Raw genomic sequence first — 16,293 nt, forward strand, 5'->3', positions numbered from 1 at the left:
CTGTAAGCAATAGTCAAGGGCCATAACTCTTACCACACATATTGATCTTTCATACATTTTCTTCAAAATACACGGAAGACTAAATACTTTGACAGTTGTGTAGGAGCTTTCCATTTTGTACAGCATTATTTAAAAGTTTCTCTCCTTCTTTCTCTGTGACAGATTGTTTGGCATTCCGTCATTTCATAAAGATACCAGTGTGGTTTATAAATGGCTTTCATCAATAGGGAAAAAAACACTCATAGTTATAAACTATCATTTATTTCTCCATGACATTTTTTAAAACTTAGAGGAAATGACAAATGAAATGCAGCATGAACTACACTGCTTACAATTATTATACACTGCTTACAAGTATTATAGTACACTGCTCACAGCAGTAAGACATGTATCAAATAATCAGAAATTTAAATAATTCTCTGCACATACTTTGAAATTATATGATATATTATTGTGTAATTGTATATTAAATATACTAGTGTATATAGAGTTTGATGCCAAAAATTAAGAAGCTAGCTATCATATGGTGAGATACAAAAAGCCACAAAAGGTTAATAGAAATCTGCAAGTTGTATAGGAACATGCTGTAAAATAGAGCAGAGGACACCATAATGCTCTACTCTTACCCTGGGTAGGTTTTCTTGCAGAAGCTCAATGTTGTTGAATGGACACCCCAGAAACAATATACTTTAAGTGAACTACAAATACTAAAGCTCAAAATACATTAATAACATTAAACTTAGTCGGGAAACTGTATTTAACTAAATAGTGTCCTTGTGACCTTCACCTTTGACTGATTGACTGGGTAAGGAGACAATCTTAGGTCACGAAAAATCTCTGGGTGAAGTTTTACTGCCAAAGGTTACATGCTTCTGGAGATGTATGAACCAAAGCCTACTGTTGATGCTGCCTTCATGCCAAATCAAGTGCAATCCACTAAGCAGATAACAGCAGCCAGGATGGTTTGTTTGTGTGTGGAAGACATTATTGGATTCAAACTGTTTCCTTTACTGGCATCATGTCATACCAGCAAAATTTTATCTTTAAGGAGGTACTCTACATCGTCATTATGGCTGACTTTCTTTTAAAACATGGATGAAATATATCAGCAATATTTGCAGATGTTTCAAAATTCATCACCTAGCTGAGTAGCTCAGTGGGTTAGCATGTTGACTACTGAACTGTAGATTACGGGTTCGAGTCCAGCAGGTGTTTATTTATTTTTCAGATTGCAATTTCAAAATATTGCTGTAAATATCCTCCATTTTTCATCTATATCAAATTTCTTTGGTGTAGCATATCTCCTTAAGAAATAAATGTCAAGATCACAGGGTTTTTGACACAACTTGAGCAAACTGGTATATATAATACAGTAAAATATCTATCTTGTGTAAACCTTTCCCTTGCTATCGTCAATGTCAACCACCCGTGCCATCCTCCAATATCCCGAAGACATTGGTGCCAGCAGAAAGAACCTTCATTGGGGCAAACTGACGTTGCATTTCTTTGATTTGAATTTGAAAGACGTTACGAATAACGTGACATCACAAACGTTATCCCCGCACCATCAGACTTTGGCGTGTCAGGCCATCGCACTTTGGCGTGGTGCACCTACAACTGACGGACCATCACACTTTGGTGTTACGTGCCTTTAGGAGAGGGACCATCGCACTTTGGCGTTGATAACGTTAACAAACCATCGCACTTTGGAGCGACCATTGCAGTTTGTTTCAAAATTTTGAAAATCTTTGCATCTATCTATCAAACTGCTATCTGGTGGGATTATGTATAACTGTCCATGTATTTTGAAGACTGCACTAAATACCAATTACCGCGATGTGACACTTCAACATAAGCAGGGTATTCAAGATGGTGTTCGAGATAACAGGATTTTTAAAAAATCATTTATATAGCAACTACACCAGGGACCGGAGATCGACTTTTGACATAGGCGGGGTATTCGAGATAAACCATATTCAACTGCTGAGAACGGCAAAGTACATTTGTACTGCACTCAAACATGCTGTAACCATTACTTGTGATGTACACGTAATAAATTCCTGGGGAGTATGCTGTAATGCAAAACATTCTATACGATTTCACGTTTGAAGATTTTGTTTAAGAACACAACATCTAAATGATAATGAAATAAGTTATTATCATTTTGCATTGATATTTTGGTGAAACATCACATGGTACAGCGTGTACCAAAACACTGTGTCCTTTCAGTTTTGCAAACCAATGGACTTCACCGTGTCACTCCATCACACTTTGGTTAATGCCTACCATCGCACTTTGGCGTACGAGTGAGGACCATCGCATTTTAGTGTGTCACACCATCAGGGTTTGATGCATTCGTCTCACACCATCGCACTTTGGCGTGGCCATCACACTTTGGAGTCCCATTGCACTTTAGAGTCTTACATATATACAATGAATATGTTTTATGGGGAAAAAAGAAATAAAAATATTTTCTTTGAATTGCTACAATAACTTTAATTTATTAATGGGACAAAATACAACAAAAGACAAAGTGATTCTTATTTATAGTGCAAGTGTTATGCCTCACATGAACATACAGAAATTAGAAGACAAGTTGGGATATCTCAAACTTTTGTTGAAGACCCTCGTACTTTGAAAAATAAATATTTTACTGTATATAAACCACTTTGCTCAGATTGTGTCAAAACCTTGTGGTTAAGATTGTTTGTGTAATAGGGGTATAAAAATCATGGAAGGAAGGGGTAATTTGCATAATCAACATGCAAAGCCGATTATGCAGAAATGACCTCATGCCTTCTTGTTTTGATACCCCCCCTTAATTGATATAAACAGACTAGATTTTTATTCATTGCACTTATATTTTGTGACAATTTTTTAAGCATTAACTTCTGTTGAAATTGATAGATTACTGCATATCACAGTTACTATATTGAGAAATATAAACAGTGAATGTGCTTACAAAACTCTGGTAAATGTAACTATATGTATTTAAGGATCAGCTTGTATATCAACTGATTATTGGTGGGCAATGATTATGGGAGAAAGCTTATTGGTGGGTAATGATTATGGGAGAAAGCTTATTGGTGGGCAATGATTATGGGAGAAAGCTTATTGGTGGGCAATGATTATGGGAGAAAGCTTATTGGTGGGCAATGATTATGGGAGAAAGCTTATTGGTGGGCAATGATTATGGGAGAAAGCTTATTGGTGGGCAATGATTATGGGAGAAAGCTTATTGGTGGGCAATGATTATGGGAGAAAGCTTATTGGTGGGCAATGATTATGGGAGAAAGCTTATTGGTGGACAATGAAGCATGTCATGGTTGCTGCAATTATTATATTAACATGAATAAACTATTAGTAACAACATAAATATATTGATAAATAAAATATGTAATGCTGTTAAAAATGTTTCAGGATAAAATCATCTTAAAACATACAAGGTACAATCATATCTATTGCACTATCAATATCACTTTGTTGTCCAGGCATTGCAAGAGTCCCATGGTCTTAGAAATAAAAAAGAATCTTTTTCCATTTTTAATACAGTACTGGAAAGGATATGTAGTGAATCATATAAGAATACTTCCAGTATTTACACAATGCACTCTTTGTCAAAAAATTGCTAAATTTGTCCCATGTCGACAACATCGTCTGAATTTCTGATGTAGTACACATCATCTGAATTTGTGGCGTACACCATACTTTTTGGACGTGTCCAAATCTGTTCCAGTTTTTGAATTTTAGAAGCATCATATGCTTCCCAAGAAGTTACTTCAGTGTATTTGGAATCGGCCTTTATTACAGAAAATATCAGGTCGTCCACAGCGACTAGTTTCTCCACTTCATGGCTTATGTGTTGTTTATTACAGTAATTATGCATAACCGCCATCACACAACCATGCTGATACTGAGATGTTGATTTGATGTTGATGATTAATATATCACCACATGATCTGCCCACCCACAGGGAGTCCCCAACACCTACTATAGAATTCACCTTGGGGTGCCGATTCCTGCGCACAAATGGACTCTGGGAACCTGATTGGGTATTGACAGGCAGGGTTCGAGATTTGTTGGTTACGGTGGGCCGCCTTGGAGGCAGTGGGGGGGAAAGAACTGGCTGCTGGGGGGCACTGGTTCTTCTCTCGGGTAGGGGCGGGGGTACTCCATTGTCAACATCTGCACTGTCAGAGGACTTTTTAGAGTGGTTGTCAAACCACTGATCAAACTCACCGGAGGAGATATTGTCACCAGAATCCGAAGAAAGAGACACTTTCCTTGATATTGGCCTGGCTTGTACATTTATGCCATTGCCAGAAAAGTATTTAGAAACAACCATTCTGTGTGGATTGATTTGATCACATCTAAGTATGTGTGTCAAAATGCCCATTTCTGTATCAAATTCAAGTATCTCACTGCTGTTGTTCAGAAGTGCCCACACCCTATTGTCCATATAGACCATTTCAATGATGTCTGGGATGTCGTTCTGCAGCATGGCCTGGCATTCTTTGTTAATCTCGATTCTTTTTTCTATCATCTCTGTCCTATTGCTTATGATCACAATTTCACTCCCACAACCACACCACATTTCTTCTGTCTCCTTCACAAAGGTCATGCAGGAAGCGGTCCTTTTGGATAACCTCAGAGTCTTCTTGAGGTGCCAGTTAAACTGGTGCCTCATGTTCACCTCTTCCCCCTCTATCATCTCAGGTTTTTTGACATAATGATAGAGTTTTAGTTGACCATCACCCAAAAGAGCGTATGCCTTGCCGTTGCTCTGAAAATAAAATTTGAGAGTACAATTACAAACTCCAGATAAATGCACGTTTGTAAATGGAAGTAACTTCTTGTGTTGAAGTTTAGTACTTACTGAAACATCTCGCTTGATATACTCTATACATGTTGGAGTGGCCCCAAAGTGGTTGAGCTTCTTTAAAGATGAAGGGTGTCCAATTCCTTGTTGCCCAAACACTTCTATTTGCTCATCCTGGAAAGCAAGATATCAACCAACAGAATTACTTCTGTAAACAACTGTTCAAGCTCTACTTTTCATCTTGTCTGTTTCAGATGTGCTCAATGCCCATTGTTGGGCCAGTCACACATTCTCAGGCCTTTCTGGCAAATGGAAAAACAACCTCAAATGTATTATAGTAACCTCCATTTTTATATCAAATAAAAATACAATGATAAAAATTATTCATTGCTTTTTTTTTTAATAAAAAAATTTGCTAGAAAAGATGAGATCTCCCCATAGTAAGTTTAAGATGTTGATAATCACTAATTAGTGACCTACACGATGGTTAGAAGCATCCATTTTGTACAAATTATGTACTTCTGGTGAACGTAATACATTTGAGGTGCCTTTCTCAAGCTTGACAGAAAAACCAGAGAAGTTGTGATTGATTGTTGGGCCTTGGCACAAAGCAGTAATTTCCTAAAGTAACATTCATGTGTGTTCAAATAAAGAAACCCAACCAAGGAGAGATATGGAAATAGTGAAAATAGAGTGCGATGTTGAAAATCTTCTTTGCTAGAACCACCAGACCAGAAAAGCCAAACGAAACTTCTTTATATGACAGTAAATTCATGTTTAATGAAACCATGACCCAAGGAGCTGGAATACATAAGAAAAATGTTTAAAACTTGTCTTTTTAATAACCACAAACGTACAATTCGTCAATAGTTTGATCTACATGTTGATATGTAAGTGTCCTTTGTTCAAAATATGACCTTCAGAGCCAAGGCAAAGCCACATACAATATAACAATTTTTACATAGGAATACTCTAAATCTTGAAAATTTTTGTGTCGATTCATTGGCATACAATAAAGGATTTCATAAATTACCTTTCATATTCCCCTATATATAATTACATAGTTACTGTGTATTGCACTTTGTATTGGCATGCACAATAATTTCCAACTCCGAAATCTTATCTACATTGAATCAATGTATTTCTAATCTTGCCTTTAATCTAAATTACAGTTCTATGTTATGATGATACTGCCATTGGTCATCACTATTTTAATATTCTTTTCTTGTTTCAGTTAGTTTAGAGCTGGTCAATATTTAATGATACTTGTCTTTAGAAATATGTAACTGTATGCTTAACATCAAATGATAATGGTCAGTTTGATTTATTCTAGGGCTTTTGAATGGATCTCAGTGTATCACTACAGAAAAAGGAGAGTGGCTCTTCACATGTTTAAAAAAAAAATGTTTCAGAAACATGTAACCCCCCCCCCCCCCCCCCCCCCCCATCCCCTGTGGTGTAAAATTTTTAATTACATGCATGTATCATTCAGTTGATAGTAGTGCCAAAATAAAATATTGAGTAGACTATATCTCCAAATGTCCAGAGTGGATTGACCCTTGACCTTTAACCATGTGACCTCAAAATCAATAGAGGTCATCTACTCCTTGGGATGTATCAGTGTACCAAGTTTGGTGTCGGCGACAGTATATTACTATGTTCAGTTTGACCCTTGACCTTTGACCATGTGAACCCAAAATCAATAAAGTTCATCAACTCCTTACGATGTACTAGTGTACCAAGTTTTATGTCTATCAAGTAAAGGGTTCTCAAGATATTGAGTGGACAAGACTTGGTCTACAGACTGACCAACAGACCAACTGACAGGTGCAAAACAATATGTCTCCTTTTTCAAAGAGGGGCATAAAAAATTGAATCTACATTTATTTACCATACATGCAAATGCCACAATATTTAATCATAAGGTTACAGATAAGATTCAAATCAACAATGATAAAGAAAACAAAAACAGTTCCAGGCATCCATCTAGACTTTCCTATCAGTTACGGACATCAATTTTTACAGTTGCCTACATCACCCTGGTTTTTTATACGGTTGATTACTTCATTTAGGGATTAAACTATGAAAAAGCTTCTCTGTATTTTCTTCTAAATCTTGTAATACATCAAACGAAATATAAAACACGGAAAATTACAAAATTAATTAATTTTAGCAGACTCTGTGTTCTCCATCTTGGGATGTCTGTAACTGTCCGGACGTTTGTGCCAGTATTTTAGTATGTACAAAAATTCTCCAAATTTTCTCAAGAACCACAAACTAGACTTTGTCAATTCAAGGCTAAAATTGGCCAACTTTGAGGAGTGTAGATTCACTTCCACGATGCACCCCCTCCATCAGATGGGAGGGGAGGGGGGCTACTATATGTAGCAACAAAGTTTTCAAGCATCTATAAGGTATAGATTTACATTTAATTATCATTATTAAAAGATCCTCTGGGCCTGAGTAAGAGATCATGATTCAAATATTTTGTGTAGGATTGTTTGGAGAAAACAAGAGGCCTACAGGCCTTATCAGTCACCTGAGTATTGGTTAAAAGTATCACTAGCTCAAAGAGCGAGGCAGAAGAAGTTCCCTATATATAAATCTATAAATTGTAATATTCAGCAGCAGTATATAAAACAAGATGTGTTCTTAAAACTTCAATGCCCCTGAAAGTGCCCATATTGATGAAAGACTTTATATAATACAATTTGTATATGTTACAGTAACAATATATGACTATTTCAGACTCATGTACCTTGAGTCAGAACAAGGAGAAGTCTTTCAAATGATAAACACATAATCATTATCACCATTTTTGTCCCACCCTGTTACCAAAACCCTAACCTCTTTTTTTGGCTCAATCCTGGGGTCAAAACCTACCCAAGGATCTTGAAATTTACAATTTTGATAGCTACCTGCCTGCTCTATATGACTAGTAAGCAATTCATTTTTCTTACAGATATGCGGTTGTAGAGAAGATCATTGAAAATTTGTCATTTTATGGCAGCTTTTGCTCCATCCCAAAAACCCCGGGGGTGCAGGAGTCCTGAAAATATATCCCCCTTGTCCCAAAGCAGTGATTTTTCAAAAGGGTCCAGTGGCTTTTGAATTGGGAAAACTTTCAACATTTTGATCAAACTGGGAAAACCTAGTCATTATAAATATGCTATTAAAATACATCATATCAAATTAGAAATCAAACACAAATTGATGTCATTCTTCTTTTATATTATATATTTAACTTTCTTTTCTTTAAGCTCTTAAAATTTAAATCATCTAGAACTGATGTGTCCTTGTCATGTCATACATAAACTATTCACATTGAACTTGTCTTTTAACAAATATGTTTTTCGCCAGTTTTTAGTATTAGGAAAACTGCAAGTTGAATTGGGAAAAAATTGGTAGTTTTGGGGAGGGCAAAGGGTGGATATTCGGACCTAAAATGGGTCTTAAAAAATCACTGCAAAGATGCCCCGTACCACATTTGAAAAGAATGGTAGTTATCAAGAGGAAGTGACTTAGGTGAGCTAAAATTTTCACACAAACCTCTGTGCCAATCCACAACTGCTTGTTAATCTTCTCCATGCATGTGACTGATGCACCAGGCAGTGGTTTCTTATAGACCTGATATACACACATGATGGCGTCCAGTACATGGTAGCAGCGGTCTTCACCATTCCCTTCCCAGATCCATACCTGTTGCTTTTTACCACCATGCTAAAGGAAACAAGAAATAAAGATTTGCCAGCAACATCAGGTACTATAGCATAGTAAATGCATATGTATTGTAATTGAAGATACATGAAAATCATTTAACAAGAGGCCCATGGGGCACGTTGCTCATATCAGTCACCCTGGCCCTGCTGTTGTTCAGCTATTGTGACTTTAGAAAGATTTTTGCAATCTTAATTCCCATGAAACATTTTCACCCCATAGGGTCATGGTATAACGATACAATGAAACCATGGTATGAAATGTAAGGTCTTGCCATAAGGAATCTATAAACATGTACAGAATATGAAAGCTTTAATCTTCAACAGTTCAGAGGATATTGCCTCAGTTAACTGTTCTTAAAAGTACAGTGGGTCAAAATCCAAGGTCAAAACATTTTAGAACCAAAAGAAAGGTTTTGTCACAAGGAATGCATACATAAATATATGTATTGCTCACCATTCAAAAGTTATGAGCAGGGTTCAAGTTTTGAACTTTAGGTCAAACTTTGATCCCCTATTGAGGATTCACCCTACTCCCAGGGACCACAATTTGAACAAACTTGAATCCGCACTACCTGAGAATGCTTGCATATTTATCCGAGTAATCATTTTCCTGTTGTTCTTAAGAATTTTAAGATTTATCCTATATGTCTCCATGTAAAATTTGATCCCCTAACTTGAATCTACACTGTCAGGAAATTTTCATGGAAGTTTCAACTTCTCTGACCAGTGGTTCTTGAGAAGATTTTTAAATGACCCCCACCCATTTTGGCATTTTCTTGATTATCTCCCCTTTGGAGAGAGCATGTTCTTTTTGAACAATCTTGAATCCCCTTTACCCAAGGATGATTTGTGCTGAGTTTGTTTGAAATTGGCCCAGTGGTTCACATCTTCGCTAGACAAGAGTTTTTGGTCCACCGAAAACCCTTGGCTAGCAAAGATGAGTGGTTCAGGTAAAGATTTTTAAATGATGCCACAAAATTTTTACTAATTCTTATAGTTCTTGAGAAGAAGTTGAAAATGTTGAAAGTTTACGGACGGACAGATGGATGTCAGACAAAAAGTGATCAGAGAAAGACGAACATGTGAAAAGTTCACGCCTAACAGACCAAGGTACATACAGAGATGGCCACACCAGACGAAACTTGATCAGAGAATCAAATGTACCAAGATATACATACATTTTCAGGCTTTGGTTCTGGAGCGTACTTGTATTTTGTGATTACCAAACACTAACTGCGAGTGAGTTACAAATTTTTAATGATTTGCGAGAAAAGAGTACACAAGAATCTCACAGACATTCCTCACACTCACAAAAAGTTTGTTTACAATATGTATATACGACATGCTACAACTATTTTCCTTTCCTCCTCCTTTCTCAATATATAGACAGTTGCGTGTTTACCTCTGATATGGAGGCCACATGGTCTACTTCCTCTAATTCCCGTGTGAAGTGCTTGTGCTGAGCTAGGAAGTCTGCTGACATCATGTAGCTAGGGGTCAATATTTCCCTGGCACTGGGGCGTTTAGTGGCATCATGGTTCCAACACTGCTGCATCAGACACTCCAGCATTGGAAACCGGGGATCAATATTGAAGTCCTGTAAAAAAAAAAGTCATCATCACATTTAATGTAAGCATATATTTTTAAGTAAAAGTATAGAATCATTTTACATGAAGAAGTATTTCTGATACAATAGAGAACTTTGTGCAAAAATATTAAAATAATCATAAGCATGGGAAATAAAATGAAAATGTTCTCACATTAGTAAATTCCAAGAAAGTATTCAGCAAAGTCATTTATCTAAAGGTGTGGTCCTTGTTACACTACAGTCATGTACCTGTAGATTTGGTCCTTGTTACTGTACAGTCATTTACTTGCAGATTTGGTTCTTGTTACTGTACAGTCATTTACCGGTAGGTGTGGTCCTTGTTACTGTACAGTCATTTACCTGTAGATTTGGTTCTTGTTATTGTACAGTCCTTTACCTGTTGATTTGGTCCTTGTTACTATACAGTCATTTATCTGTAGATTTGGTTCTTGTTATTGTACAGTCATTTACCTGTAGATTTGGTTCTTGTTACTGTACAGTCATTTACCTGTAGGTGTGGTTCTTGTTACTGTACAGTCAATTACCTGTAGATTTGGTCCATGGTACTGTACATTCATTTACCTGTAGATTTGGTCCTTGTTATTGTACAGTCATTTACCTGTAGATTTGGTTCTTGTTACTGTACAGTCATTTACCTGTAGGTGTGGTGTTTATAACTGAATAGTTATCTACCTGTAGGTTTGGTCTTTTGGCTTCCATTTTGATAGCTCTGGATATTTGTGCCATATTTTTGTATTCACAGTATGGCCTCTCTCCAGACAGGATCTCATATAAAACCATAGAAAAGGAAAATATGTCCACCTAAAATTATAATGTAAGGTATTAAGTTTTCGCATTCATTCTCAATTTTTCTTAATGTGAAAATAAAGTCCTTGACAAGAATACTTTTTTGTAGATGTGTACCAAAGAAGAAAAACAGCATTCACAAAATCAAGACTCAGATAAATTTAACAAAGCATGACAACAGAAATAAAGTCCTTCAAATTATAGTGATTTACAGTACTGTAGGTCAACTTACAGTACTGTAGGTCCAGAAATTCTCAGGAGACATTATGTTTACTTGATTGGGGTTGTCAATTTTTAAGTGCAAAAATCATTAATCAAGAACTGTTGATAACGACCAATCAAACATAAGCAACGGAAACTATCATGAGAACTAAATTTTTGTAAGTTTGTAATTTCATGAAATGATGCTCAAAACAAAGCCTTACATATGAAAAAGGACATACAATAATTGAAATAAGATATTAAGAGCAGTAATTTTATTGATACTGAGTCCACTATGGGCAAGCTTGAATGTACATTTACATGCTTTACTGCAGAATAATTTATCATCATTAAGGGGACCTTATTTCACGCTTGAATACTTGTCATTTTTTATTGTAATTCTCTCTTGTAGATGGCTGTCAAATTTTAAGTATGTCCACATCACAAAAAGAATACAAATATAATTCCCACGAAAATGATTTGATACTATTTAAACACCTATGTAACAAAACATTGCAAAATCAATAATAATCGAATGACATCTTTTGATAACAGTATAGTGTTTATGATATATGACCTTTTCATCATACGCTAATCCATCCATAATCTCTGGAGCTTGGTAACCGGGTGTCCCCACCAAACCAACAGTCCCTCCTGACGTGTTGAACTTTGAAATTCCATAATCTGACAACTTCACATTCACCAATGCCTCTGGATCTAAACTTGTCACTAAAATGTTGTCGGACTTCAAATCTCGATATATGATATCGTGTTTATGAAGATAGTCCAAACCACGAACAATCTGGTAACAATAATTCACATATGTTTGTTTCGAGTTTAAAACATTCAAGACATAAATATAACAGACAAGTATTGTAATAATTAACTGATAATAAAGATTTTTACAGTATCACTCAAATCCATGAGCTCTGAAATGCTAACCTTTTAAAGATTTTTTGGGTAACCTGTTTTTCTCTTACCTGATGAACAAGTTTAAAGTTGATTTCCTTGTTGAACACGGGCAGGAAGACTTTGTCTTTATCCCTATATTTATTAAATGGTTCTCTACCCGCTATTTCCTTATCCAGCACCTGCCTCAGACTGCCCAGGGGTGCTAACTCCAAACACATTAACAGGTCTGGTCTAATGGAAATACCAACAAAAGATACAACACATGGATGGTCCAATTTACTCGTGACGTCTGCTTCTTGTCTCATTTCCATAAATGCTCGAAAAGCCTACAATAATATTATCAGCTTTTAATTAGCCTGAATAATAATTTCTTTATAAAAGAACAACAGGTTCTGGAACATTAATAAATAAACTATTATGTAAAGCCAAAGCAATTTTTTTCTTCTGCTTTTCAACTACATGTAGGTAGCTCTTTACCCATGCACTCCAAGTTACGAAGAAAAGACCCCACCTTTTTAAAAAAAAAATTGATTTGTATTACATGTACAGGCACAGGCACTTTGTACCTTACAATCAAGAGTCATCATAACATGTTCTGATAACTTTCAAATAACTTTACATTAATTCGACCTATACATCCATTACATTGCACTAATAGCTGAGAGGGGCGATGGTTTGCTGAGGAAAATCCCTTGAAATGATTGAGGATGGCTATAAATTTTAGTTAACAAAATCACTGCCAACATTGGTCATTGTCACATCTTATCAGACCTGTAAACAGCTAACTATATATAAAGTGGGTCTGAATTAGAATAATGAACAGAAACAGGTAAAAACAACCACAGAAACACTCAATAATAACTTATGAATTATGAAATGTACAGTTTTATTTCAAAGCTGACATAGAGTGTAGAGTCCTGATAAATTTCTTTGACAAAGCTGACTGATGACCTTGCAGTTTGCTCACAGTAAGGACATTAGCAACTGAAATAAGACAGATTATTTTATTGGCATATTAAATAATCTCATTTAATTGACGAAAGACTTTAGTGTTATTAGGTCTTACATATCGTGAATAGGTGTACAAATTAACATTTCTACAATTGTACTTTGGTACGACTTATCTAAGGCAAGCACGCTACTTCCTTTTCCAATTTATGCCGAAGTGGTTACAGCATACGCTCATAGCTTATCCCTCCCACCCCTCCCAACAGAATAATTTTTCAACTATTATACCCGAATATGTATGTTTATAATGCTTCTGATGTAAAATATCAAAGATGCTCCAATATACAATAATCTGCCGTGAGAATTTTTAATTTTTCAGGCACAACAGACGCCATCTTTGATGTGACCAGTGTTCAATAGACTTTATCCAAATGTGGATCATGGGCTCATCTTCCAAGGACTATTCATGACTTTTCCCCACTGATAACTGGAACTGAAATTGTGCTCTTTCTAATTAGGCATAAAACCCCTTAATTCGTCGCATTGTGTTGGTGGGGGTGGGTCTGAGGGGATATAATTGGGAAGTTTTCAGACTTGTCCGGCCTATTGTTTCCCCCCATCTGCCACCTAAGGCAGAGGGCGTTTGTTTGTAGAAAGGAAATTCTACATGTGTATGTGTTTGAAAATTGTGTTGTTCTTGATTGGGGTCACTCAAGTCGGTCAGTCTTGGTGCCCACTCCACCTCTATACACAGGAGGGGAGGCTTAGTCCTGGAGTACATGGAATAGTACTAACAACCAGGTACAATCTCTGGGAAACGGGGTAAACGGATAATCTGAAAACTCTTCCAGTCCCAAATGGGTGGTATGTTCATAGTTTGGGATTTTCGGTACTGGTGCTCAACGCCAGGCCACCGGTTTGCCCGTTATACTTACAAGGCTAGGTTGGTATGCCGGATATTCCCTCGGACCCTTGGGTTAATACAGTGCGGCCATTTATGTTCCATTACCCCTTTTGGAAATGTTTAATTGTCATATTGTGAGATTTGTTTGCTTATTGATTCAATAAATGTGAAAAATTAAAAGTTGTGTTGTGACTGTCATCATGGAAATGGTTACAGAACTTGACTAGGTACAGGTATAGGTAAACTAGTCGAGGATTGTAAGGGTGTTGACCTTGAATGTTCAATTAAACATGGATTGTCCGAGGTTGTGTAGTGGACCATGCCTCTGAGAAGTGTGAACCTTGCAACACTATAAAACTGTGTCACATGTACATTGTCATTAAAATATCCCAACATATTACCACAACAAGCATATCAGTAAACTGATGGATTTTCCCTAAAACCTCATCTAACCAATGAACTACATGTACTTCATATGACAAATGATTTGCATAATGATCAATAACTGTTGAAAATATTGTTGAAATTAAGGTTTTTTTGTCATATATAAAGTACATGTTGAGTGACCTTGACCTATACAAAATGACCTTGATTGACTTTGTCTGAAAGTCATTTGCCTATTACTTATTTGTGTGACATATGACCAATACCTGTTCAAATAAAGGACATTTTCCTCATATAAGGTATATGTTCTGAGTGACCTTGACCTGTCCAAAATGGCCTTGAGACCTTGGTCCAAAAGATCAAGAATTGTTGAAATGAAAGGTTTTTTATGTATAAAGTATATGTTCTGAGTGACCTTGACCTTTATGAAATGACCTACAGTGACCTTTGACCACATGATCAAAATCTGTTGAAATATTGTTGAAATGAAGGTTTTTCATATATAAAGTATTTTCTTAGTAACCTTGACCTTTACAACATGACTGAGTGACATTTGTATGAAAACCATTTACCTGTTACTTATTTGTTTGATATAAATGATCAATACCTGTTCAAAAACTGCTGAAATAAGGACTTTTTTCCCTCATATAAGGTATATGTTCTGAATGACAAATGACCTTGGTCCAAGAGTTCCTGTCCCAGGGAATATTTGTGATCAATTATGATCAATTTCTGATGAAAGGTTTAGGAAATATTAGCTCTGATAGACGAACAGATTGAAAGACACGAGCTGCAATATGCTCCCTCGAAAAAAAAATTGGGGAGCATAACACTCTAAATATATACAGATATTCATTTACAAATGATTTTTGATTAAAAACAGCTTTTAAAGTATTAGATCCTAAATGACTTTATGTCTGAGTGTTAGGATGTTGAGTTGTCTGAGTGTTAGGATGCTGAGTTCTCTGAGTGTTAGGATGCTGAGTTCTCTGAGTGTTACGATGCTGAGTTCTCTGAGCGTTAGGATGCTGAGCATCATTTTTTTTATTATTCATTTACCGATCAATTGCTGAATTTTTTAAAAAACATTGATTATAAAAGATATGGTAGATTTTTATGTGTTGTAAAACAACAAATGTGCTCTATGTACCTCACATTTTCAGGGGCATTAATTAGCATATACATTGTTAATATGTGTTAAAATTGCTGGTTGCAGTATGAATACTAGTAATCTACCATTTTCACACAAAATTGTGTGTTTTGTTTATACTCAAAATATTTGAACAGACTTTGATAATCTTATTTGTTCTTATTTTTTGTTTGTTTGCTTGTTTATTCTGAATTGACAAACAGGAAAAAAATCATTTCTCTGGCCTAAATAATTTTGTTCAGACCTTAATGCTGCTTGCTTCATCCCGATCTAAATGCATCTGTGGGGTGTTGACATAGTCATCAAGGTCATCATCATCATCAACATTGATATCACTTGGCTTGTTCCGCTCCACACTGGACACGTTCCCTCCAGAGTAATAACTACTATCCAGGGAGTGTTTTCCCGACATCATTGGAGCCCCATGGTAATACTTCACAGCTATATCCACATCTCCATATTGCCCTTTGTATACTGACCCTGTGACCCCTGACCCTAAGTAAGCCTTTTTATTGGAAGGATCCACCTGGAGTTTCTCTGGATCCAGTAGAAATTTCTTGGGTAGCTCCTGCATCAGAAGTTCTGGGACCAGTTGACTGAGTGGGACTTTGGATCCCCTCCTGCACACAGCACTGTCTCCTGATAGAAGGAGCCTGGCACAGTGCTCCACTGTGAAGTGGTCCAGGTTGGAGGGAAGCAAACTGGAGGTGATAGTGTAACATACAGGGCAAATGGCAAACCTCTGTATCCTGGGCCTACCCAGCATGTCATAGTCCATCAAACCTAGGTAAAGAATACATAATAATGTAAACCTCTGTATCCTGGGCCTACCCAGCATGTCATAGTCCATCAAACCTAGGT

General features: G+C 36.4%; 1 protein-coding gene across 8 annotated transcripts in view; it reads right to left on the minus strand.

Annotated features, from left to right (window-relative positions):
• Positions 1-244: 244 nt before the first annotated feature.
• Positions 245-16,293, minus strand: part of LOC125652560 (leucine-rich repeat serine/threonine-protein kinase 1-like) — a 61,989-nt gene continuing 45,940 nt past the window's right edge. For all 8 annotated transcript variants that reach the window (XM_056164761.1, XM_048881872.2, XM_056164762.1 and 5 more), the window contains 8 exons: positions 15,677-16,215; positions 12,115-12,372; positions 11,712-11,936; positions 10,820-10,948; positions 9,941-10,135; positions 8,369-8,539; positions 4,877-4,993; positions 245-4,783 (listed from right to left, as the gene is read on the minus strand). In XM_056164761.1, coding sequence (XP_056020736.1) covers positions 3,629-4,783; positions 4,877-4,993; positions 8,369-8,539; positions 9,941-10,135; positions 10,820-10,948; positions 11,712-11,936; positions 12,115-12,372; positions 15,677-16,215 — 2,789 coding nt within the window. In that variant the 3' untranslated portion in view covers positions 245-3,628. The remainder of the gene's footprint in view (positions 4,784-4,876; positions 4,994-8,368; positions 8,540-9,940; positions 10,136-10,819; positions 10,949-11,711; positions 11,937-12,114; positions 12,373-15,676; positions 16,216-16,293) is intronic.

Source organism: Ostrea edulis, chromosome 5, assembly GCF_947568905.1.
Source record: "Ostrea edulis chromosome 5, xbOstEdul1.1, whole genome shotgun sequence".
Lineage (NCBI taxonomy): Eukaryota > Metazoa > Mollusca > Bivalvia > Ostreida > Ostreidae > Ostrea > Ostrea edulis.